The sequence below is a fragment of the Gadus chalcogrammus genome, chromosome 5 (genome assembly GCF_026213295.1).
Source record: "Gadus chalcogrammus isolate NIFS_2021 chromosome 5, NIFS_Gcha_1.0, whole genome shotgun sequence".
Classification (NCBI taxonomy): Eukaryota; Metazoa; Chordata; class Actinopteri; order Gadiformes; family Gadidae; genus Gadus; species Gadus chalcogrammus.
This window is the reverse complement of record NC_079416.1, coordinates 16,308,246-16,332,211: the sequence shown is the minus strand read 5'-3', so window position 1 is coordinate 16,332,211 and position 23,966 is coordinate 16,308,246. Positions and strand designations below refer to the sequence as shown.

The 23,966-nt window shown below is 43.9% G+C and overlaps 2 protein-coding genes across 5 annotated transcripts; one reads left to right on the top strand and one right to left on the bottom strand.

Annotated features, from left to right (window-relative positions):
* The first annotated feature begins 1,021 nt into the window (after nt 1-1,021).
* On the top strand, nt 1,022-23,966 carry fyna (FYN proto-oncogene, Src family tyrosine kinase a). Of its 4 annotated transcripts, none has more exons than XM_056590021.1 (13): nt 1,022-1,333; nt 11,133-11,209; nt 14,255-14,513; nt 16,254-16,350; nt 17,364-17,462; nt 17,680-17,783; nt 18,341-18,490; nt 18,727-18,891; nt 19,239-19,418; nt 19,782-19,858; nt 20,853-21,006; nt 21,477-21,608; nt 21,935-23,966. In XM_056590021.1, exons 3-13 carry the CDS (start codon nt 14,261-14,263, stop codon nt 22,141-22,143), a joined length of 1,620 nt encoding a protein of 539 aa, XP_056445996.1. In that variant the 5' UTR covers nt 1,022-1,333; nt 11,133-11,209; nt 14,255-14,260; the 3' UTR covers nt 22,144-23,966. The 4 variants fall into 4 exon arrangements, with proteins under 4 accessions (XP_056445996.1, XP_056445995.1, XP_056445993.1 ...); XM_056590020.1 differs by having other exon boundaries at nt 14,251-14,513; XM_056590018.1 differs by lacking the exon at nt 1,022-1,333 and adding an exon at nt 6,992-7,434.
* marcksb (myristoylated alanine-rich protein kinase C substrate b) lies at nt 2,710-5,611 on the bottom strand. The gene is made up of 2 exons (XM_056590022.1): nt 5,217-5,611; nt 2,710-4,207 (listed from the first exon to the last, which is right to left on the bottom strand). Exons 1-2 carry the CDS (start codon nt 5,310-5,312, stop codon nt 3,599-3,601), a joined length of 705 nt encoding a protein of 234 aa, XP_056445997.1. The 5' UTR covers nt 5,313-5,611; the 3' UTR covers nt 2,710-3,598.

Sequence of the window (23,966 nt, the reverse complement as noted above, 5' to 3'; positions counted from 1 at the left end):
GCCTGTGGCAGGCCGCCACAGAAGGCAGCATCAGAAGGAGGTGTGTGCTGAATATAGCTGCTGCTGGGGAAGGAGGAGGAACAGGGAGGATCCTCTGGTTGGGCAAGACACACTTTGATCATCCCTGGGTAAAGAGGCCCCGTGGTAAAATGGGTCCGGAGAGAGAGAGAGAGAGAGAGAGAGAGCTCTGAGATGACGTAGGGAGAGAGGGAGAGAGAGAGAGAGAGAGAGAGATGAGGAGAGAGGAGATGAGAGAGGAGAGAGGAGAGATGAGGGAGAGCGGAGAGAGTGAGGAGAGGAGAGAGAGAGAGAGAGAGGATGAAGACGACGAAGAGAGAGAGAGAGAGAGACAGAGAACTGCAGGGGTTTACCAGCCACAAGCAGCTGAGGAGACCTTTGCAGAGACGGGCATCTGTTGGCGGTCGTGTGTGGTGCTGAGGTGGTACATGCAGGATGGGAAGGCAACATGTTGCCGGTGGCACACGACGGAACCGATCCCTGACCTTGTCACCCCCCTCTTCCTCATCTGTAGAATAAATATGTCCTGTGTACATTTTAAATTTCGGCATACATAGATTACAATTTTGGTAAAGCCACTTTCGCATTTGTTCACTGCTGACCTTTACCTTTGATACATGTTAAATCTTGTTTCCAACAGTTTGTTTTATGAGCATTGACTAAACATCAAGATTCGTACGACATTTAAAGATATCTTACTATCTGCATTACGTCCCCAACAGCCAAGGAACCCACTAAAGGAAGAGAATAGCACACTGGAATTACATGGGCATTGGTTTGAGGTGGAAGCGGTTATATAGTCTCCACCGCGTGCTTCCATCCAAAAGGGACAAGCGGGCCCAGGCTAGAGTGGGGACCGAAATATTACGCATTAAAACACACCCGTCTGGCGGTTGGCTGGACTTGAAGAATACAGGGTTAATCTGGGAGCGAAAGCAAATAGTGAGTTTAAAAATGGACTTTGGAAAGCCTACAGCTGTGGGAGGTAAACATTCATCCAGAGGATAGAGTCTCCCTCAATCCTTCCATATCTTTCCCTTTTTTTTCTCTCTCCATAAGAAGGTGTTTATATGGGTTTTTCTGAAGTTCCCTCGAAGGATTCACGACGTGTCAGCAGCACGCGAAACCGTCAATTAGCCCCGCGTCTGCAGTTGTTTGTGTCAGACCGGCTCCAGCCACGGCTGCTCCCGGGCATGCTGCTGCCAGACTTTGTTATTCCCAGAGTGAAGTCGGCTGCTTTGATATAAATCTGAATTGAACCCCAAGTCTTTGGCATTGTCGGTCTCGGAGGAGGTTCAGTCAGTTTCCCAATATAGTAAGTATAGTCTTGAGCAAGTGAATGTTTTGTCACCCAGCTATTTAGGATCATCAAAAGATTTTGACAAAAACAAACTTATTTTGAATGAATTTATAAGAAATATTCAAAAATGTCTGCAATATTATTTGCATATAAATGCATTTCCAAATATATGAGATCAGCCGTCAATATTCATGTGGATTTGGAATTTCAGGGGTCTATTGACAGTGATGCAATATCTTATAATAATTTAGTTACAGGCTAACAGCGTATCAATAAAAAGAATCAATTACCTTAGTGAGTACAAAATATGCCTTTATGAGGTAGAATACAACAACCTAGAGCAGATCTGATAGTCTATGGCTAGTGTGTTTGACTCACAGCAAGAGCTATCGTTCAATCCTCAATGTCAACAAGTCTAACTGGTTTATTCTTATTATGAAGTAAACTTAAATTTGCAGGGCACTTAATTTTTTGTGCACTTCTTTTTGATATTCTTACACTTGAATAAGTTCAATCGAGTACTGCTAAATTGCTTGTAATAGCTTCATGCTGGGAGTCCAACACACTATAGTCATAGAATATCAGGTTACTTCTGGGATCCTTAATATTCTATTAATCTACGATGTAGATTACGTATATGAAAAGTAATAATTTAGCTTATTAGGGTTAGAATTAATGGTTTTTGGGATTGCTGTTTCGTGTTTAGGTTTACGGGTTTCATTTAGGTTATGGGGTTAGGTTTTAGTCTAAGTCTGAGGCCAGTGATGGGGTTATGGACTGTTAGTGTTTACTGTCCCAGTACTGGTTCAAGGCACCATGTTTCCAAATAACCCCAGGAAGTCCTTTGATGGAAAACAGTCTAGAGTAGCCCCACAGAAAAGAAATTCAGATGACACCCAGAAATGGACTAGTGTCACCTCAATTTAACAAATGATATACGTTTAGACGGATATGGACACCCAAAAAATCTGGTCCCATGGATAAGAGGTACCTAAAACCGAATAACCTTGGGAATAGTTATTGCGACAAAGGGAACCGAAGATAGTGCTTGCCTTCCAACATCATTCATAATTTGGAGTTCTAGTTCCTGACCACCAGAGGGTGCTAAAGTCAAATATTCGGCCACTACCATACAAGTACTTACTGTAACACTAGGAAAAAAACTGCTATTTTACAATTATTCAATTACAGGATTAAACACTATAAATAAGTCTCCTGGGCATTTAGTTACGGGGCTCATAAGTCCAATATAACGTTATATTACCGTGCTCTCGGTGAATAAAGGATCTACCAATAATTTGTTACAACCCATCACCAGCAGATGGCGCTTTACTCCCAAATACGACAGGTTTAATGAAGTCGTTTAGTGCGCCACTATCAAATTATTGTTCTTCACGTTAATCTAGGCAAATATACAAATTGTAATCACCGCTTGATCCAGAAATTGCTTAAAACATCTCCCAATTTTATTTCAATCTTACAAATGGTGAAAATTAACAAACAAGAAAACTTCATTTACAATGGGTCATTTGTTAAAAACTTCAATTATTTAGGTACATCTCAGTCATAAAACCAGTAATATCAAAGTCTATACAACGTGCATTACTACAGAATCTTGAGATGGTGGAATCTAATAGAAATCCATGAGCACCTATTGTTTCGACATTTAACTAAAACCTACTTTTAGGAAATGGAAATGTGTCCACAGAAGCATTGAGCTTTTAAGTTGTAAACAACTGTGCACTGCAAAGACGACATTTAAGACTTGGGTTTTTTTTCATCTTTTTTTTTTTCCTTTTTTAGTACTTTCCCTTTTAAATATCACAATGTGTCAAAACTTGCAGTCACAGCTTCAGCTGCTACATCCAAACGCCCAGCACCAAATACTTCATTTAAATACGTCAAAAGTCATGCGGCCAGACGCCAACGCAGTCAGTCATGGTTTCATGTGTAGAGAGAAAAAATTATAAAAAAAATTCACACTCACTTTCGCACACGTACATTCACCCACGTCACAATTGCAAACACCAGTGAGCAGTCTGGAAGCAGAGCAATCCCCCACCCCCCAAACCACCCCTTACTCCCACCACTGCCAAGGAACCTGTTGTCACGATGGATGGATGAAACAGTCGGCAAAAAAAACAAAAAAAGGTCAAACAAGGAACAAAAGAACAAAGGAAGAATAAAGTCTGGTTCTAGACAAGTCCTCGCATTCCCTCAAACATACCGGTCCCCCTCCGCCTCCTCACTTCATCAAATCATGGCGCAGAGTGCCTGCCTTTACTCGGCGGCCGCTGGGGCCTCTGGACTGGCGGGCGTCTCGGGCTCGGCAGGTGAAGCTTCGGTGGGCTTCTCCTCCACTGCGGCCGCCGCCACCTCGCCTTCTGCCTTCGCCTGCTCTGCTTTGGGCTCCTCGGCAGCCGCCTCTACTGCAGCAGCAGCAGCAGCCGCCGCCGGCTCCTTAGCCTCCTCTTTAGCGGCCTCCTCTGGTTTCACCTCCTCTGAAGCCGCCGCACCGCCTTCCTCGGCGGGCTTCTCCTCTCCGGCGGCGGGCTCCGCGGCGGCACCCTCCTCCCCCGTGGCCTCCTCAGAGTCCTTCTTGGTCTTCTTGAAGGAGAAGCCGCTGAGCTTGAAGTTGGGCTTCTTGAAGGAGAAGCGCTTCTTCTTCTGCTTGGCGTCCTCACTGCCGGAGGGAGTGGCGCCGTCCTCTGCCTTGGCCTCTCCGTTGGTGGCGGCGGGCTCCTTGCCTTCGCCGTTGACCTCCACTGCCTCTATCTTCTCCTCGCCATCCTTGGGCGCATCCTCGACAGGAGTAGTGCCATTGGCCTGGACGACGGCCTCCTCAGTGGATGGGGAGGCATCCCCGTTGGTCTTGGCATGGCCATTCCCCTTTAAAAAGGAAAAGTTTGTTAATTAAATAATAAAACAAGTGTCATATTTAAGCTTATCAATGCATTAAACCTTAGAAATATGGATTCAGCCATGTAATGTACAAGACTGGACGATCTGAAATCTGGCGTCTTGTTTACTTAAATTTCGCCTAATGGCAGCCAATGAGGAACTGGTGTTAAATCTCCTGCAACATCTGTCACTAGGAAAGTGACGACAGATTAGTAGCTTCCAGCAGCAGACTGGTGGGTTAATCTTCGTTCTGAAACTACGCCACTATGCGGCGGGTTGTTTGCAGTGTGGAATAGAATATCGACGTAGGAATTTGGGGGGATTCTATTTTTTAATGACCGTTTCTGTAGTACTCGAAACCATCTTTAAAGAAAAGTTAAAAAATTGCGTCCAAACTCATGTTTTTTTGCAAGAAAATGGCTTTCGGTGAACATGTATGTCAGCCATGTATGGAGCGTACCCCTCTTCTTGAACCATGCAACAAAGGCGTGGTGTCGTTTTTAAAATGGCCATGCCACCATGAAAGCAAACCCGAAACATGGCATATATAATGTGAAATAAAAATGGTGACTTCGAGAAATAAAATCAGTACGGATCTTGGATTAAATTAAATATTAAAAAAGAAAACCCAATCCTTTAATCTTTGAAGAATACACAAATAATAGGCCTACTATACTAACAAATCACAACGGAATTGGATGCACCGGCCGGCCTCTTCCATGATGCACAGATACTAACGTTAGAACATAAAACAATTTATCAATAAATTGCAATCTGCACTTTTAAAACACAATATTTAAGTCAAGCTATTTTCCAATATTTCCTTTTCTGGTTATAAATTGGCCACCTAAAAGGGCCTACATGTGGTCACTTTCCCTTAACACCGGTATGCTTAGGGATGCGCTAAATTGAACATGGAGTATGGCGTTGCCAACAACCGTTGTTCAAGATAGAATAACACTTAATGAATTAACTCAATATCAAATACGTTTTTTACCTGTCCGTTTGCCTTCGCCTCGACGGCAGCTCCTTCTGCTGGCTTTTCTGCAGCAACGTCTTCTTTTCCAGCGGTTTTGGAGATTTGTGCTCCCATGCTTTTGGTTCAACAAAGGAACCCAACCGATGAAAATGAATGAACAAAGACCGCAAGCTTCCTTCCAAAATTCAAGACAAACGCCGAACCCTCCTCCCGATATCGAAGGACGAGAAATAACTGGGCGACCAAACTGAGAACACGAAACGCACAATTTCTTGTCAGATGCAACAATATGCAATGGAAGTAGTGCAAATTCTTTCGATTTTTTTTCGCGTGCAAGATTTGTAAGTGGAGAAATTGCCCCCGCCGCAAATGAGATGCGGAGTACAACGCCCAAGTCGGCTGATGAATGGGCATTCCGGGCTATGACGACAGAGCAATCCCTTTTCGACCAATCACAAGTCTTACAAAAAAAAGAGGGTGTAGGTTTATCCGAAAAAAGGGGTGCCATGGACAATGGAGGAGAGACAACAACATGGGGGAGAAAACTATTAAATAAATATTTAGAAACATTGGCGAAACATTTAGGCTTAGTTGTTTGTCGTGTTTGACCTAACCGTTTTTGGTCGGTTTGCAGATTATGCTTCCCTGATTTCGGGGATTTCAGGGGTAGCCTTCTTGACTTTCATTAACAATGTCTAACCATTTTAACTACACAGCACACGAGGAGACTGCGGCGGTGTGTTATTTGAATTCATGGGCGATAGCACCCCGTCATTACAGAGAATCTGAAACCCATGTCCCCCATTTTGTTAAATTCACACAAGTTTTAACAACACGGCACGAGGTAGACAGCTGACACGTCCATTTCGTTGTTGTGTCACGCAAAGCGACATAGGTGTCAGACATGGGGTGGGGGGAAACAAGTCTGCCATACCTCCTACAATCATTCTGTCATCGAGCCTGCTTGTTGCTGCTGCTCGTGGATCCCAGTGACCTAGATAGCCTATCGCCGCTCTCTGCTGGCGGCGCGGGCATGCAGTGCTCCTAGCTCGCCACGAGTCTACTACACTCTCCCTCTCATCACTTCACGAGCAACATCTCCATAGTAACACTGCAGAGAGAGAGAGAGCAAGAGAGATGACAGGGCATCGTGCAGTAGTGTACAGATTAAGATTAAATGTAGACTGTAAACAGAAGGTTGGGAGTGATACAAATGTGGCCTCTTTTGTCTGTCTTAAGTAGGCCAAACTTGTGGTTGTGGTGATTATGCAAAGCATATAATCATCATCATTTTTGTTGTGATCTGCCTTGCCGGTCCAGATGATAGGCCTATGTGTGTTTATGCCGGTTTCTTAATGATAGAGACAGAGGAGTCAAGTTAATTTATCTTCTTTCTTTTGCAGAGTTGACATCCCAGTCTCACTTTCAAACACAATTGGATGACAGCCCTTGACCGCAAAACTGAGGTTAAAAAAAACAACAACAAACCAGTTGGAAATGAGGAGGTGCACTTTAGGGGGAGGTTCATTAATGGTATGGATGGATAAATTCTGGTTATTGACTTGACTGTTCATATTTAATTTCTGTAACGTGCATGATGTGACAGAGGTCAATGTTTGAGAGAGGATGGATCGAAAGATAGAGAGACGGACAGTCATACAGATACACACATATAAATATACATATATATATATATATAAATATAATATATATATAAAGGCTACATAAAATCAGGATCCAAGTATAAACCCATCTGTTTTAGTGTCCTAAACAGATAAAGTTATGTCCTAAAATAATAAAAGCACACTCATACTGAGTGTGTTTTTGGTCAACACACTGTTGACTAAAAAACAGTCACGTTTGAACTAATAGAAAGGTAGCATAATAATGTCGTATGTGTCCTAGGCTTTAGGCGATATTCCTTGGCCAGGGACTGGAGTTGCAATTGCAACCGCCCTGTCTGTTTTTCAGACAGGGATGAGTCGGACAACACATTGTAGTCGCTGATTGGCCAGACATACTGCCATTCCAAGCTTCAGTCCGTACGATTCCGCATCAGCCCTACGCCATCATCATCTGTACGCACGGCGACTGGGGCTTATGAGTAGTAGGGTCGGGCATGCCACTGTTATTTTCTCAATGTAAAAATCGCTACCTCAGAGAAGAAAAATCCATCGATGCCTTTCCTACCAACCTCATTTTGGGAAACCCGATGGATTAGCCCACCGTGTCACTGGTAAGGACGTATTTGTGTTGAATACTCATTTTTGTTGCACCCGCATTGTCGGGTGAATATGCTTCTCGGAGGCTTGATAAATAACAGTGCTTCTCTGTGTGTGTTTCAATCGTTTTAACCAAGTTATTTGACATTCTTCTGGAACCACGTAGGCATCGGTTTACTGGCCTGACAGACTAGAGAACTGATTTGCTCCCCTACGCGGTGCTTTTTCCTGAATGTTTTGAATTGATGTGGTTAAGGACGGGGCGCTTGCGTTGCAGCCGCAGGGATGAATGCGCTGCAGAAAAGCGTACCATAGTGGACAGACACCAACGCAACGCCGTCAAAGCATCCGAATGAATTTTGTATATATAAAAAAAGCATTTCGATAACCCCCCCAGCCCTGTTGCATTGACCACGTAACACAATTAAGCATCAAATGATAACGGTTCCACCACAGCCGCTTGACACATGTCCTCGGTGGTATAGCCACTCCTCTAGTTTAAAAACCCTTACTAAATTATGTATTTATGTAGGCCACTCTTTTATTTATCCTTCAGAATCTGACGGTAAACCGAGCAGGACTATTTTACTATAGCCTAACAAGCTTTAGATAGACACTGCTATTATTTTAGGCCAGGAGTGAAGGCTGCACAACATATCTATTTCGCCCAGTGTTGCTTTGTAAATAAACGAATCGCCCTCCCCGAGCACTTTATCCATTTGTCCTTGATGTGTGATATTTGCTAGCTTGATATTTATCAAATCCACAGGACTGCCAATGCATTACAATACATAGCCTGCTCCACCAAGCATGTTTATTTTTGCCTCATGGCAATGTAGGCCGATGCTGTTGAACGGTATACTTTGAAGGATTGTCGATACACAGCCTACTGTTGGAATGAGCCAAGGTTATGAATGTTTCCAATTCAGCATGACCCTAATTCAAAAATAGCTATATCCATTTTGATGTATTTAAGCAATAGGATGTTGGTTGAAATGTGTCCAGGGCCAGGCAGTCCAAAATGGGTGTTGGGTGACACACACACACACACACACACACACACACACACACACACACACACACACACACACACACACACACACACACACACACACACACACACACACACAGGAGGCCAACCACATCATCATTTCCACTGAATTGATACTTCTACCAATGTCTTCCTGTTGCAGTTTTGTAAAGTACAATTTCAGCCAGAAAATACTTTGTATCTGTATAAAAAGCTCTCAAAACAACATGCTTTTTTGATAATGTTTAACTAGGCAGTCACGAGATTCACAGAATGGACTTTAGTAATTTCATAATGGGCTCAGTGATTTAACAACTAACATGACTCAACGTACTCCAGTCAAGGACAGCGTGGCACCACAACAACGTTCGGGTTTCTTAACCCACGCTAAAACATGAGGCTCAGCTGTGGGCTTCGTCAAACCCGCCTCTTTCATTCAGTACACCGAGAGTGCTTTGAAAGGCCAATACTGCATCTCATTGTGTGAGATAATCTTGTGGGTCAAGTTGAAAATGTGACCATTGTGACGCTGTTGATATATACACTGAATGAGTTCAGTTGTCCGAGTCCAAGGCAAATATTGTAATTAACCAGTGAATAGGACGCATAAGGAAACGCCTGTTGTGTCCGTTCACTGCTGACTCTACACTTGTGGGCTTTGCAGGCATTTAAACCGTTATGTAAGCCTAGGAAACAACCTGTGTATTAGATGTCTGTATGGTGCTCATTCATTTTTCTCTCTTCTTGTAACAGAATGTGTTGTTTGCGATTGATTTCTGATCCTGTAGGAGTGGAATGGAGGGAGCAGTTGACCTTGATTTGTGTTTGTGTTGTGTTTGTTGTCTTATGTTGAACTGCAAAGTAACAGTGGACCAAAGAAATGTGACGTTGGATACAGACAGTCGAAGAAGTGATTCCGATGAGTGTGGGATTGTACACAAAGAGCTATTTCATAATCATAAATCTAGTCCCTGTCTCATGCTATGTCATTCGTTCACGCAGACTAAAACTTAATGTTTGGTCGGTGTAACCAACACACACACCAGATTAATACATCTCTATTACAATTCTTGACCCCGACTTGATGGTTTTAATTTGGTTTACCAGTATTGATCTCCTGGCCATATGGGTGAGAAAGGTCATCCCATTTCTCTGTTCTCTAAAGTTAATGACAATTTAAAAGTGAAAACATTTCAAAATGAATGTAGTCCATTTCTACATGTGGTCTGCGGTGCCCAATGAAGCTTCAAATCCAACTTTACTTTTATTATTCATATTTTTTCAAGGATTCTCTCTCTCTCTTTCTCTCTCTCTCTCTCTCTCTCTCTCTCTCTCTCTCTCTCTCTCTCTCTCTCTCTCTCTCTCTCTCTCTCTCTCTCTCTCTCTCTCTCTCTCTCTCTCTTCCCCCCCCATCCATGCTGTTAAATGTTGCAGGACAGTAACTGTGTTTGTGTGTGTGTGTGTTCTCCTCCGTCCACCGGCCCCAGCTCTCCATCACGCTCTAGTATGCTCTTCTCCGAGGCAAGCTGTTCCTTCAGGATCTGAAAATAGCATGACGAGTGTTGGTCTGGGCTTCGATGGTCATGTGACACCAAGATACTGCCACGAAAGACACTAGAGGCTCACAGCCCTGACAACGCCATTTCTTGTGCTTTGTGTTTGTTTGTGTGTGATTCCTCAACGCCTGGGGTCAGTCACAGAAAAAAAGCAGACTATGCATGTCCATTTTTATATGGTCCACAACACGTGTCTCTCCGCCTCTGACGGTGATGGTGTGTTTGTATGGTACAAGAGCCACCCAAGGAATGAGGTTAGAGTAGTGGTCTGTCTTCCTATAGCTCCAAAATATTGTTTTACTTCCATGTGGTTCATTGTGTTCATTCATGTGTCTATCTGTCAAGCGATTGCATCTGTTTGCTTGGTTGGATGGGAGTGTTTAGGACAGCTCTTGGGGCATGAAGGCCAGCATATCTCTTTAATGCAGATGTATTTCAAAAATACAGCACTTTCACTACTTCAACAAGCCCGCACAGTCTCGATGCGTGTACATTTTGATTAGGCTAATGTTCTGCAAACAGCAATAATACCAGGAAGCGTGCATGTAAACACAGAGGATGGCCTAGATTCTAACGCTTGCAAAATGGCCTGGGATGTTTGAAAGCCATGGAGCTCGCCGGCCTCTCTTCATTCAGAGCAGAAAGGTTTTCATAATCCCCCCATGGGCGATATAATGATGTGAGATCCCAGCCTTCCCGTTTTAATCTCTATCCGCCTATAGGAATGGATGCAGTGGGATTTATAATGATGCATTTACAAGAACATAGATTGCCAAGTCTGTCTCCAACTTTCACGTCTTGTCAATAGTTTGCACGTGCTGCACACTCTCTAGTTTTTTAACTAATTCAAGATCACAGAGGAATCATGTGTTTTATATTTAATACGTTAGCTTTTTTTCTATTTCTGCTCTGAGGATATAAAATTGTACAACGAAGATTAAGAATAACCAGGAAGTTTCCTCAGCAAAGCAGCCGGTTTCTGGTCTCAGCATCTGTAATCATGTTCGGGTTTAAGCTAAAGCTATGCTTTGAGTGCTGCCACCGGGACAATTTCTTCCTCTTCTGGGAGGTTTAATAGCGTGCATTGGCACTAATGGATCACAGCAACCTTCTCTTCTCTTTGCAGTGGCCACCATGCACTGTAAGTGAGACAATGTGGAAGGAGTAAAGGCCCGGAATCCTTGACACTACAGCGTACAGTCGGTGAGTTCCATAAAGCCGGTATAATTTACGTAATGAAAGATGTCATTAATGACTACTGCTAACATTGTGTACGACTGCTGCTAACCAGCGTTTCTCCGGTCCCTTTGCAGAACAGACCTCCAGCATTGTTACTGATTACCATGAAAGATGATCAAAATGTAGTATATATATTTTATTTCATGTTCAGATCGGGATAATGACCCCAGTGTGCATCCCTTCAGTTCATTAATCTCCCGGCTACCACATTAAACTTTAAAACTTTACACATTCAACTTTAAATCTCAGCCACTTCTTTTTAAGTCGCTGAGATTTTTAAGTGCCCCCCATCTTTTTGATCTTGACATAAAAGCAGCACAAAATTAAGGCATTCGCTGAGAGACATGTAGTTGATGTTTTCTCAGCTTTGGCGGAACCCTTGGTAGGCAACGAGTGACACATCTGTTTGCACTCTGTAGCGATGGCGTTCCTTCGGCAGTTAACACAAAACAGCCCGGAGCCCAAAGGAATGTCCGTTTCAGAGGACGTGGCCCTGTCTACCGTCCAACAGCATTTTTACTGCAGTCTCCTACTCTTTCTACAGTGTTGATATATAACGGCCTCTCTTGAGTAGCCATTTTGAATTCATTATATGTGGTGCTTTGGCCCACACCCTAATTCCCAAATGGAATCGAGATGTGCGGATGGGGAAGTTAGGACTGTCTAAAAACAGGAGTGAAGGAGATTTACATTTGGGCTGAGTAGATTTATAGCCAGAATGGTTTAACGTTGTGTTGCTGCAGTAGCTACCATTGAAAGTGGTGGAACAGAAAAGTCCCAATGGGCTTCTTTTAGTGGTGCAGTCCGCACTAAACGCCATGGCATCCTGCCACAGGTCACGCTTGACCTCTTTGATGCATGAAGTACTGCAGACCGCTGGATGACCCTGGGCCGTGTCTCCAGCAGCTGCGTCTCAAAAACTTGTCTTGGCCAAAGGGGATCGACTTCAGAGTGGTGTTGTTTTGTATATCTTTACGTACCCCCCTGTGAGGACATCTGCCGAGAAGCAAGAGTTCACCACTTTTGCTTCATACCCATACATTCATGGAGTGCCTTTAAACAAGTGGGCTTTTAACTAAATATCTCTGAGTGGGAGAGTTAGTGAATTGGCCGCTTAGGTGGGACAATGATGCTGTCAGCTCAGCAGGCTCTCTCTTTGCTAGCCACAATTCCACCACACATAGAAGTTGGCAGAAAGCATCACCATCCTGGGACTCATCACCAACAACGATGAGGCCGCCTACAGAGAAGTGATTAGCTTCTTGGTTTCATGATGCCAGGACCTGTCTCTCAACGTATGCAAGACTAGGAGATGATCGTAGACTTAGGTGGGGGGGGGGGGGTGAAGTGATGTGAAGCTCCCATTCACATCGATTGTGCCAAAGTGGAGAGAGTCTTCTGCTTCAAACGCCTCAGTGAGAGTTCATCAACAATGACCTCACTTGGTCCAGGCAATATGACACTGCAGAAAAAGCCGCACAAAAGTGTCTTTTTTTCCTGAGGGAGCTCATCAAGTTTGGCCGTGTCTATCAAATCTCTCACTAACCTTTATAGCTGCACCATGGAGTGCATCCTTTCTGGCTGCATTAAGGGTACGGCTGCTGCCCTGATGCTGATCACCAGGACCTACAGAGGGCGGTGAATGCAGGGGAACGCCGCATTTGCTGTGCCACCTCCCTCTCCATGCAAAGCATCTCCCACACAAGGGATGCCTTAAGGAAATCACGAGAAATCACAAAAGACTACAGCCACCCAAGCAGTGGACCGCTTACATTGCTGCCGTCTGGTAGACGTTATGGGAGCGTTCAGGCACGAATCCCCAGACCTCAGTAACAGATTTTTCCCCCTGGCCGTCAAGCTTCTCAACCAGCCACGATAATCTCAGTGATCACATTGATCACCGCAATATATGCATGCACTGATTACTGCAGTTTACTGTATTTATACTATTTCATATACTTATTATCATGTCATATCCCATCATTACAGTGTCCGGAACAGCTGCTAGATTTTTTTTACTGTTATGTAAACTTATTTTATTTCTATAAATTTTGGCTATTATTGATGACTTTAAAAATATATTTTTATAATAATAATAATCTTTCAACGCCTATTAAGTAGTTGTTGCTCCCATGGCCTAAGAATTGAATTGTCCCGAATAGAATACTGTGTTATACTGTGCATTTGAAAATATAATACTATGAAAATACTTTCTATGACTTTGACTGCTTAGTCCTCCTGGCTTAGACGAGGCCTATACATGAACCTAGAATGTGCATTAGTCTAACTCGGTCTTTTAAAGTCAAGGAAAGGCTCTTTTAATTGGCCTTACTCCTTCTAATAGAAGGGAATTAAGATTTAGAGGCTAAATTCTCCCTATATCCCCCTCACGAGATTTAGGATTGAGCCCAGTATGTTGTTCGGTGGTGCATTGTAATTCGCAGTGGTGAAATTCCATTGTGATACTATAGAAGAACTTGTGGCTCCTCGTAAAGCACTCCAAAATAAACGTCCTAGCGTTTCATATTCCTGGCTACTGTGCGGTGCTTGTTCTCACAACAAAAAAATCCACCATAATAAGTACATTGTTGAAGTACGTACGGTGAGGCCTGCTAGGCTATGTACCCAGTCAAAACACAACCGCTCCTATGATTAGCATCAGTGTTTTAAAGTACTTCTTTTTTTTCAGGTTGTTAGGGGTTTTCAAAAGGATCGCTGGAGGTAGTCACTCCCAGGGGATGCTTTCCAATATTATAATAATGAACTGTAATTCCTCCAGTGGGAATGGTGTGTTCGTTATAATATTAGCTTCCTGCTAATTCCAGTCCCTCTCTCTATCCTGTTCTTTCTTGATCTTTGTATTGTATACATGGCAGAGACAGTCTGTCCAATGTTTGTATATATATTGTCAATTCATTCAATATATTGTAATAGCTACCTGCTAATTTGTAGCTCTCTCTCGCCCTCTCCCCTATTATTTTCATTGTCTCTCGACCTCCCGAAAGACAGTGGAGAATGGGCTGTGTCCAATGCAAGGATAAAGAAGCAGCTAAACTCACTGATGAACCGCGGGAGCCTACAAGCCTGCCACAGAACGTGGGCTATCTCTACGGGGCGGACCCCACTCCGCAGCACTACCCAAGCTTTGGGGTCACCGCCATCCCAAACTACAACAACTTCCATGGCGGCGCCACGCAAGGGGTGACTGTGTTCGGGGGAGTTCACACATCCTCCCAGTCTGGCACACTCCGGTCCAGGGGAGGCACGGGTGAGCTGATTGACCTGGCTGCTTCGAAACCTGGGGGAATGTGCATTTGTCGTTTTGTCTGCGATCTGTTTGGATGTCTGTAAACACCAAGGCCACCGGCCTTTAAACAGTTTTGATCATCTGCCCCCCCCCTCAGTGCTTAGAGTAGTGCTTTCAACTGATGCAACCGCACAGTTTTGTTGCTAGGAGATTGAATGTTTTGGACTCAAGCACAATCAGAGGTGACATTTTGGGTATTTTCTTTTTGCCGTTGTGTAATGACCGAGTCTGTATTTCCCGTGTGCCGATGACCTCATGTAGTGCTGTAAGATATTCCTCGGTGGCCGTCCAGCGGTGTGCTGGATGGATGGCTACGGGTCTGGGAGTTAATGAGAAACACTGTGACCTAGTTCACTGCCAGGCAGAGGCAAGACCCACATCCCAACACACGGCGCAAGAAGATCATGTGCCGTGTTGAATTGTGCCCGACAGTGCTGAATTAGGGGCAAGCAATACGTTTTCTCCGATCTTGGATTTCAACAATGTCGTACCGTATGGATCAACAACTGAGCTGTAACCCCCTCCTCTCTGGGCGCTGTTGCATGCATCGTGTTGTGGAGTCAACGCGACCAGCGCACATGAATAAGAAATTAAAAACGCAGGGCCATCCCAACCATCTATAATCTAAGATGGCGGTGACAATGCTACGGCACACAAAATAGATCAGTTTGTAGAGGACGCAAAGTACTTGGCACATCGACACACACAAAGATTGATTGATTGATTGGTTGATTGAACAATAACTAAATTAACTGCACTTTGCAGTTCCTAAGAATCATCTAAAGTCTCCAAGATGCTGGTGAGAATGTTCACAGTACTGGAAACAAATTTGTTGCGCGAATTGCTTATTGATCGATTGATTGACTGATGTATTTATTGAACAATCTCAGGCAGGGTTGTGAACACTCTGGACAGCCTGTGGTTGACAGGAAGATGGAAAAGGTTTTGCAAAGGCACATTCAAACTATGGGCTGTCTAGCGGAGACATTGATCAAATCAAAAAATGAAATTGTTCTTTTTATTAGAAAATCATGGCTATTACAGACTCTCGCCCCGGGGTTCGCACTAAATCAGTATAATCTGATTGTTCCCTGTTATATAGGCTGTCAACTGTGTTAACTGTTTGCCTACCAGCTTTAAAGGTCTAAAGTTTGCCCTGGTGAATATGGGCAATAATATAGGCCCACACAAAAAACAGCAAACAAGCACAAGGAAATAATTTACCAGGCATAACTATTCTTTTATTTATTTACCCTTAATCTAACTAAGAAAGGCACACGGATGACGAAAAAAAAAAAGTCCAAGAGCATTCTGCCCAATATAGACAGCAGCAGGTCTTCACATAAAAGTCTCAGAGAAAATAATAGACCATTAACAGAACATATGCGTTATTTAGGTTTTAGCATTGACAACCTCTATTGAGGTTGAGTTGTAGCTACAGTTAGGTTGTTAATTATTAACTATATCATCATTGGAGACAGTTACTGTCATTTTGCCATGGTTAGGGCATCTTATTGTTGACAAACATTCTACTTCAGATAATTTTTAATGGGCTAAATAGCTGAAGCAGAAAAGTGACAAAATGCAGGTTTAAAAAAAAAAAAAAAAAAGTATTAGCTCCCATCATACACCACATGTGTTGCTATCCTCTGGGATTAGCTTTCTATGCTAACGCTCTCCTCCTCTACCCCCTCCCTTCAGGGGTGACTCTGTTCGTGGCTCTGTACGACTATGAGGCCCGCACGGAGGATGACCTCAGCTTCAGGAAAGGGGAGAAGTTCCAGATCCTCAACAGCATGTAAGTCCCCCAGCGTCTGAACGAGAGCCAGGAGAGGGTTGTGGTCCGCTATTCCCCCCCTTGATGTGGACGATTACAATTCCTCTGGAATGATGAAACTGGGCTGTGATTCTCTCATTCTGATGGTGTGACACATTGTTCTGATGAGAAACATTCATCGAGAAAAACCGAATGGTATACTCTAGCCCTGCCAGTTTGAACCCCAATGTCCTCCAACCTGTAGGTATCCTTCAGTAAGATGCCTAACCCCTACCTGCTCATGAGCACCATAGCAAAGGAAGGGGTGTCATGAATAGGCAGGGTCGCTTTGGATAAAATGACCAAAATAAACGACTAAGTAGTAATGGTAGGAATGACAAAAGACCAAGATCGAATTAAGTCGTGATAGGGTTTCAAGGCGTAGATGCAGCAATGCCAAGGCCTTAGAGCTTGGCAGTGCACCATATTGCTAAGTAGAATTTAGAACAGTTATTTTCCCTCTGATTCCTCTGTTTAGAGGCCAAAGCATTTGTTCAGTGTAGTCATTATCTTTTTTATTTTCCTTTTGTTCAACATTATTCACCCGAATACCGGAATACTCTTAATAGCAATCTTTTGATACAGATACAACTACCAACAAAATATGGCTGTTACTCAACCCCCTTCTGCATAATTTGCTATAGTTTCCATAGGCTGCACTCTTTAACGGGCACCCTAGACATGAACATCCATTCAATCAGTATGTTCTCTTCCTCAGGCTATGTCTTTCTAGGCCCCTACTTCTGGTAATGGGATTCCATTCATATTAGACATATATAGTTCTTTTTTCCCATTCAGTCTTTTCTCCTCTCTTTCTCTCAAGGCAGGGGAAATGTCCACTTTGAAGCATATATATATAGTCAATTACACAGTACAATAGCAATCTACAAATGTACCGACAGTTAAAAAGTGCTCAACTCTTTCTCTCTGCCTTTATGTCCTCTGTATATAATGTATAATGTCTTTCTCTTTGCCTCTGTCTGTCTGTCTGTCAGTGAGGGGGACTGGTGGGAAGCTCGCTCTCTCACTACAGGAGGAACTGGTTACATTCCCAGTAATTATGTGGCTCCAGTGGACTCTATCCAAGCGGAGGAGTGAGTGAAAAAAGCGCACGCACACACACACACACACACACACACACACACACACACACACACACACACACACACACACACACACACACACACACACACACAGCGTCGCCCAGTAAAAGCTGCCATTGCACACAGCTTTAAAATGTAGCACATAAAACAATATAAAGGGGGGAAATAAAACAAATGTATAGTTATTATTTCCTGCCTCTCTTGCTAGCTGGTACTTTGGTAAACTGGGTCGAAAGGACGCAGAGAGGCAGCTCCTCTCCAATGGAAACCCCAGAGGCACCTTCCTCATCCGAGAGAGCGAAACCACCAAAGGTACTTCCACAAACTCATCATTGTCATCCAACATGTTAACATGAATGCTGACCGGTAGTGTACAGATATGCCTACGTAAAGTCTATGTTCCAGTCAATGTAGAAAAGCACACAAAATCTATCTTTTCCTTGAAATGTATACATTTACGGCCCGGATGGAAAATATACATTATAGTATATACTACACAATGTATACAGAATACATTCCGAGGGGGAAATCGACTTATACTCAGCTTTTTTCTACATTGGCTGTAATGAGAAGAAAAGTAAATCCTATGTAATCTCCAACAGTAAAATTCCATCAACCCTCTTTCCTTTCTCATTCAATGAGTTGGCTTTAAGCTTTTTACTAAAAATATTGAGCAAAGTGGAGTGGAATACGTTGCCATTTACCAGATGTTTCCAACATTCAATTCAGTCATTGAGCAGACACTTGTATCCAAAGAGACTTAAGAGTGGGGCTGGGAACAAACGTAGCACAATACATAATAGAAGATAATAACAATAATGAGTAATTGATAACGATATCTATAACATGATGCTTGTCGGCTTTGGCAGGGGCCTTCTCCTTGTCCATCCAGGACTGGGATGACATCAAGGGAGACCACGTGAAGCACTACAAGATCCGCAAGCTGGACAGTGGAGGCTACTACATCACCACCCGTGCCCAGTTTGAGACCCTGCAGCAGCTAGTGCAGCACTACTCTGGTAAGACCATGACCTAGTTCATATCGAGTCATTTAGCAAACACCTGTTTCCAAAGCCATTTCTAGTGATTTATTGTGTGCGCAGGTAGGTGTTGGGAAGCATCGTGCTTTATCAAGGCAGTGTTTCCGTTGTAGGTCATGGCGGTCGTTTAACAGTGACTGAAGTGATCATGATTGAAAAGCATATTATTCAAACACTTCTTGACGTGACCCCATCCTTCTTCCGCCCCCAACCAGCCAGAGCAGCAGGGCTGTGCTGCCGGCTGATCGTGCCGTGTCACAAAGGCATGCCTCGGCTGGCTGACCTGTCCGTCAAAACCAAAGACAAGTGGGAGATCCCGAGGGAGTCGCTGCAGCTTATCAAGCGCCTCGGCAACGGCCAGTTCGGCGAGGTCTGGATGGGTACGTATCGGGGGAACACCTTCTCCCCGTTCTGTCAGAACTTTGAGTGCTTCATAATGAATGAATGCCTCGTATCGAAATTGAGCTGAATGAATGATTCAGCTAAGAGGGGACATTTAAAAAAATTTCCAGCAATTTTTTCAGACATGATGTTTCTTTCCTTAAATGCCCATTTCTTGACTACAACAATAACTTCACAGCTTGTTCTAAATCCATGGTGCGGCTTGGGATGGGCTTTAAACCTTGCTATGCCTCAAATATCTACACTGAGAAACATCATGCCGGGGGGATAAATGTCAGACTCTGATCAACTCACTCGGCCAATCTTCTTCCTAACCCTCGCGCAGGCACGTGGAACGGGACCACCAAGGTGGCGGTGAAGACCCTGAAGCCGGGGACCATGTCCCCCGAGTCCTTCCTGGAGGAGGCCCAGATCATGAAGAAGCTCCGCCACGACAAGCTGGTGCAGCTGTACGCTGTTGTGTCTGAGGAGCCCATCTACATCATCACCGAATACATGAGCAAAGGTACATTTTGTAACAGTCCTGCTGTTATGTAGACGCATGGAGGCAGCGACTCTCAAGAATAGGTTTACACTGTTTTTGTATTTTTGTGTGTCTTCAATACCTTGCGTAGTCTTTGCCCGTCAAACTTTGTTATTCATGCAATAACATTCACAAAACATTCATAAGAATCTCCTAGAGAGTAGAGTGGGGTCAGGAATAGAATTATATAACATAGTAACTAGCTGAAATATGATGCATCATTTGGGGCCTGGCGTCATCTATAATATATTGCTTGCAGTTTTGACCTACATCTCAGGGCTCGCTGGCCCCCTCCCTCCCGCTCTCTCTCCCTCCCTGCCCCCTCTCTTCTTCTTCATCTTTCAGGGAGTTTGCTCGACTTCCTTAAAGACGGTGAGGGGCGGAGCCTGAAGCTGCCCAACCTAGTGGACATGGCTGCACAGGTGAGGCAGACTCTTTGTAAACACATATATCTCTCATAGATCCTGTGTGTGATGGCATTATGGCTCCACCTTAGCTTACACGGAAAAATCCCTATGGGGTCACCCTGTTCACAATCTGTGTTAACTCAAGCTTATCAAAACAAATGTAAATGTTTGCTGACGTCTCTTATTTTGTAGCCTTGGGAACCAGATGAATGGGCAAGCTCATATTTTTTTAGTCTGACCTCCCCCTCCATTCAGAATGAATTTCGGAAGATCTGGCCTGCTTCGGGCAAATCACAACTGTCTTATCAGTGATCTATCGGAGTGCCGTTAAGGCGTTTTAATAAATAACCATGAGGGCTGCCACTGATTAAAGCACATTGCTGTAGAGGTCCAGAGGCACTTTGGTCTGCACACGTTGATAACCCCCCTTGAATTTTTTAATGAATTGCACTGTTTGAGACTACTATGCATTTCCACATTGATCGGGCAATGTCAGGCTAATTATTTTCTACAGATGGCGCAATTTCTTATTTTTGTGTTACAAGCACATATTGTGAATGTGGGCCAACAGAGAGCGAACAGCTGTTCTGTTTCAATAAGTCTCACTGGGGTGTTGCTACCAATGCCATATACTGTCATCACTTAGGAGCTATTGCATCATGCTCCCCAGAGCCCGCCCTGTAAGGCCTCATTCAGTTGAATCTAATCTTGAACCTCCACTCCACGAACGCTCCCCAGGCTATCTCAGCTCAGTGGCTCAAAAGATCTCTTACCGGGGCGCGCCGGTGGCTCATCCGGTAGAGCGCGTACCATAGAGGCTCAGTCCTGAACGCAGCGACCCGGGTTAGAATCCTTCCCGTGATCATTTGCTGCTTGTTCTCCTCCCTCTATCTCCCATACCTTCCTGTCTAGCTCACTCTAAAATCGTAAAAAACTCTCACCGTCCCCCCGATTACTACCGTACCGCCGTCTGCAGGTGAACCAATGGGTAACGGGATTTTTCGTGCAGGTGGCGGCGGGCATGGCGTACATCGAGCGGATGAACTACATCCACCGGGACCTGCGCTCGGCCAACATCCTGGTGGGGGACAGCCTGGTGTGCAAGATCGCCGACTTCGGCCTGGCGAGGCTCATAGAGGACAACGAGTACACGGCCAGACAAGGTACCCGCCCGTAGCCATGGCAACGTTGAGGGGTTTCAATCTTTTGGCAAAGATGTTTGTTTGTCTGTGGCATGCATCCAAATAATAATCCAAATAAAAGGGAAGTTTGAGTTTGTAGTTAGTTGTATTATGCTGCTGTGTTTCTTGTTTTATACTATCAGACAGACCTTTCATTGGCCAGGTTCTATTGATTTAAGCAAGTTTAACCATATATTGAACGGGTCGCTAGGCAACAGTACATATGGACCGGTCACAAGGATTCAGGGGCCGTCTGCATTTATTATAATATGCATCACATTTAAGAGAGGTTTAGGTTACGTTTACGTTGTATGAATTACATTTTCCTTTATATATATTTTATTTATTTACTGCAAAACGCAAGATTTATTCTATTATTATTATCATTTCATTATTCTAATATTATAAAAACAATAATCAATGTATAAAGAAAAAAATGATCTTCCTCACAGGGGCCAAGTTTCCCATCAAGTGGACGGCGCCGGAGGCCGCTCTCTACGGGAAGTTCACCATCAAGTCGGACGTGTGGTCCTTTGGCATCCTGCTCACCGAGCTGGTCACCAAGGGTCGAGTCCCGTACCCAGGTCAACAGCTCTTCACTATTTCCTCTGCCATCCCGCCTCTCTGTCAAAAAGCCTAATGCGCACCATGTAGACTAGGTCCTGAACACAGCGACCCGGGTTCGATTCCTGCCTGTGGTCACTCTATAATAAACATGCATAAAAATGCAAAAATGTATCGTAGGGATGAGTCTCCCTCGTGTGTTGGAATGTCGATACAACCATCTGTAGAGCAATGTAAAAAAAACATCACGTTTGGGTTGATGAGCATTCATTTGTTTCAGTCCCTCAAGCAAAGCAAAGGGCTGCTTTGAGTCTCCTCACGTGTCCCGCTCTTTTGGTCTGTCCAGGCATGAACAACCGGGAGGTGTTGGAGCAGGTGGAGCGCGGCTACAGGATGCCCTGCCCCCAGGACTGCCCCATCTCCCTGCACGAGCTCATGGTCCAGTGCTGGAAGAAGGACCCCGAGGAGCGACCCACGTTCGAGTACCTGCAGGCCTTTTTGGAGGACTACTTCACTGCCACCGAGCCTCAGTATCAGCCAGGGGATAACCTCTGAGCGGCCATCCCGCCGTCATCCCCTGTGTGTGTGTGTGTGTGTGTGTGTGTGTGTGTGTGTGTGTGTGTGTGTGTGTGTGTGTGTGCGTGTGCGTGTGCGTGTGCATGTATGCGTGTGTGTTATCCTCATCCTGAGCACCAGGGGGAGACAAACAATCAATCACCACAACTCTGGCGCAAACGATTGAGAAATTCGATAGACTTGACATTCTTCACATACACAAGGAAGGACTGGGGGGAAGGGGGGAGTGACGGCAGCAACAGCAACACCAGGAGAGAAAGACTGACTCAATATCCACCCTGTCACCCTTTCGGTCTGCTTCTGGAAAGTTCCAGCGTTTAAGACGATACTGTGCACCGAGCCAGCTGTCTAACTACGCGGGCAGTCGTGGCTGAGGAACTCTGAAGGATTGGTGTGTGGATGAGACATATTGTGATGTGTACCTTGTATGTACTGTAAATATGAATGCTTGTTTACTGACCCCCAGTTATTTTATTTTGTTTTATTTGTTTTTATTATGTTTTGGAAAGGTGTGGATTCTTCTTGATACAAAGGCAAATCTTAGTTTGGAATTATGGGTTGTATGAAGGACAAATAATTGCGTGAGCTCACAGTCAAGAAATTGTGAAATAGGCATAATTGTAGGGACTTTAATCGTTTGCCATTGTGGACAACAATACTTAAACAATTTTCTGACGGTCCCCTGCGGACATTTTTTTTTTACCGGGTTAATACAATTGCTAGCCTCTTCTCAAGGCCTGTTTTTGCCTTTTTATGTTTAGTAATATTCTTATAATGTAGGGGAATGCCTTCATGCTTTCTATACACTAACTGAACGCCTATAGCATCAAGGACACCTCCTTCCACTAGACTTGTACGGCATCTGTGCATCCATCGTATTTGTGCTTGAGCCAATCATTTTTGAGCCAGCTTAAATTATCGTTTGGGTCATTTTTGGCTTCTTGCAAACATTGTTTGGCTGAATTGCTTATTGAAAACGATCCGTTTAAAATGTAGGCCAACGTTGCAATACTGTATGGCAGCGGGCTGTTTAAGAATTATGCTTTGACACATAGGCCTACACGTCTTTTTAGCTTCTAAGGCCAAACTAAATCAACTGCCATTACCATGACTAAAATGAAGAATGATTCGTACATAATAACTGTCCCTCCGCAATGTGTATGAGGGGGAAGAACATGTTGATTATGAGACCAAAAGTGTTTAGTTTAAGTTACTTTTTTGTTTTGTTTTTGCCATCCATGTAGGCCTACGTCGATAAGCATAGGTAGATTGCAATTGCAGTGGTAGTATATATAACCCTGCCTGACTGAATGACGAGGTATATTCCAAGAGAGGTCACCGGTTCCTTGTGTGTAGTTTTTTTTTATATTTAATTTGATTATGAGTATGAACGAGTGAGGGTAAAAATTAATTATTTTTTTGTTTCTCCTTCTCCTCCATTCAGTAGATATAGGCCTACAGTACATCATCTTGGTCATTATTTATTGTCTGTTTATTGTACACAACTGGTTTTCAAATAAACAATCTTGCCACCACACATAACTGTTGACCAATCTATCCATTTGATTTGAAACGTGAGTTCACATGAAATGTACAACTTGCCGAGAATAATATGCAAATTCATACGAGTGTATTGCTTGACGCAAATGTAAGGGTAAAACAAAGAGTAAAGACGAGCATGTGTCTCAGGTTGTTGCCTTGGGCAACACCTGAGACACAAAGACGTTACTGAAGCGTTATGGAACTTCAGTTATATGCAAATAATCATTCAGACGTCATACCCTAATGAGCAGATCCTTACA

Bases quoted from the DNA above. Each gene is read 5' to 3' on its own strand.
- fyna (XM_056590021.1), top strand. From the start codon at position 14,261: ATGGGCTGTGTCCAATGCAAGGATAAAGAAGCAGCTAAACTCACTGAT. The intron at 18,491-18,726 runs GTAAGACCATGA...GCCCCCAACCAG, and splicing joins GCTAGTGCAGCACTACTCTG to CCAGAGCAGCAGGGCTGTGC. The intron at 18,892-19,238 runs GTACGTATCGGG...ACCCTCGCGCAG, and splicing joins GTTCGGCGAGGTCTGGATGG to GCACGTGGAACGGGACCACC.
- marcksb (XM_056590022.1), bottom strand. From the start codon at position 5,312: ATGGGAGCACAAATCTCCAAAACCGCTGGAAAAGAAGACGTTGCTGCA. The intron at 4,208-5,216 runs GTAAAAAACGTA...TCCTTTTTAAAG, and splicing joins AGGCGAAGGCAAACGGACAG to GGGAATGGCCATGCCAAGAC.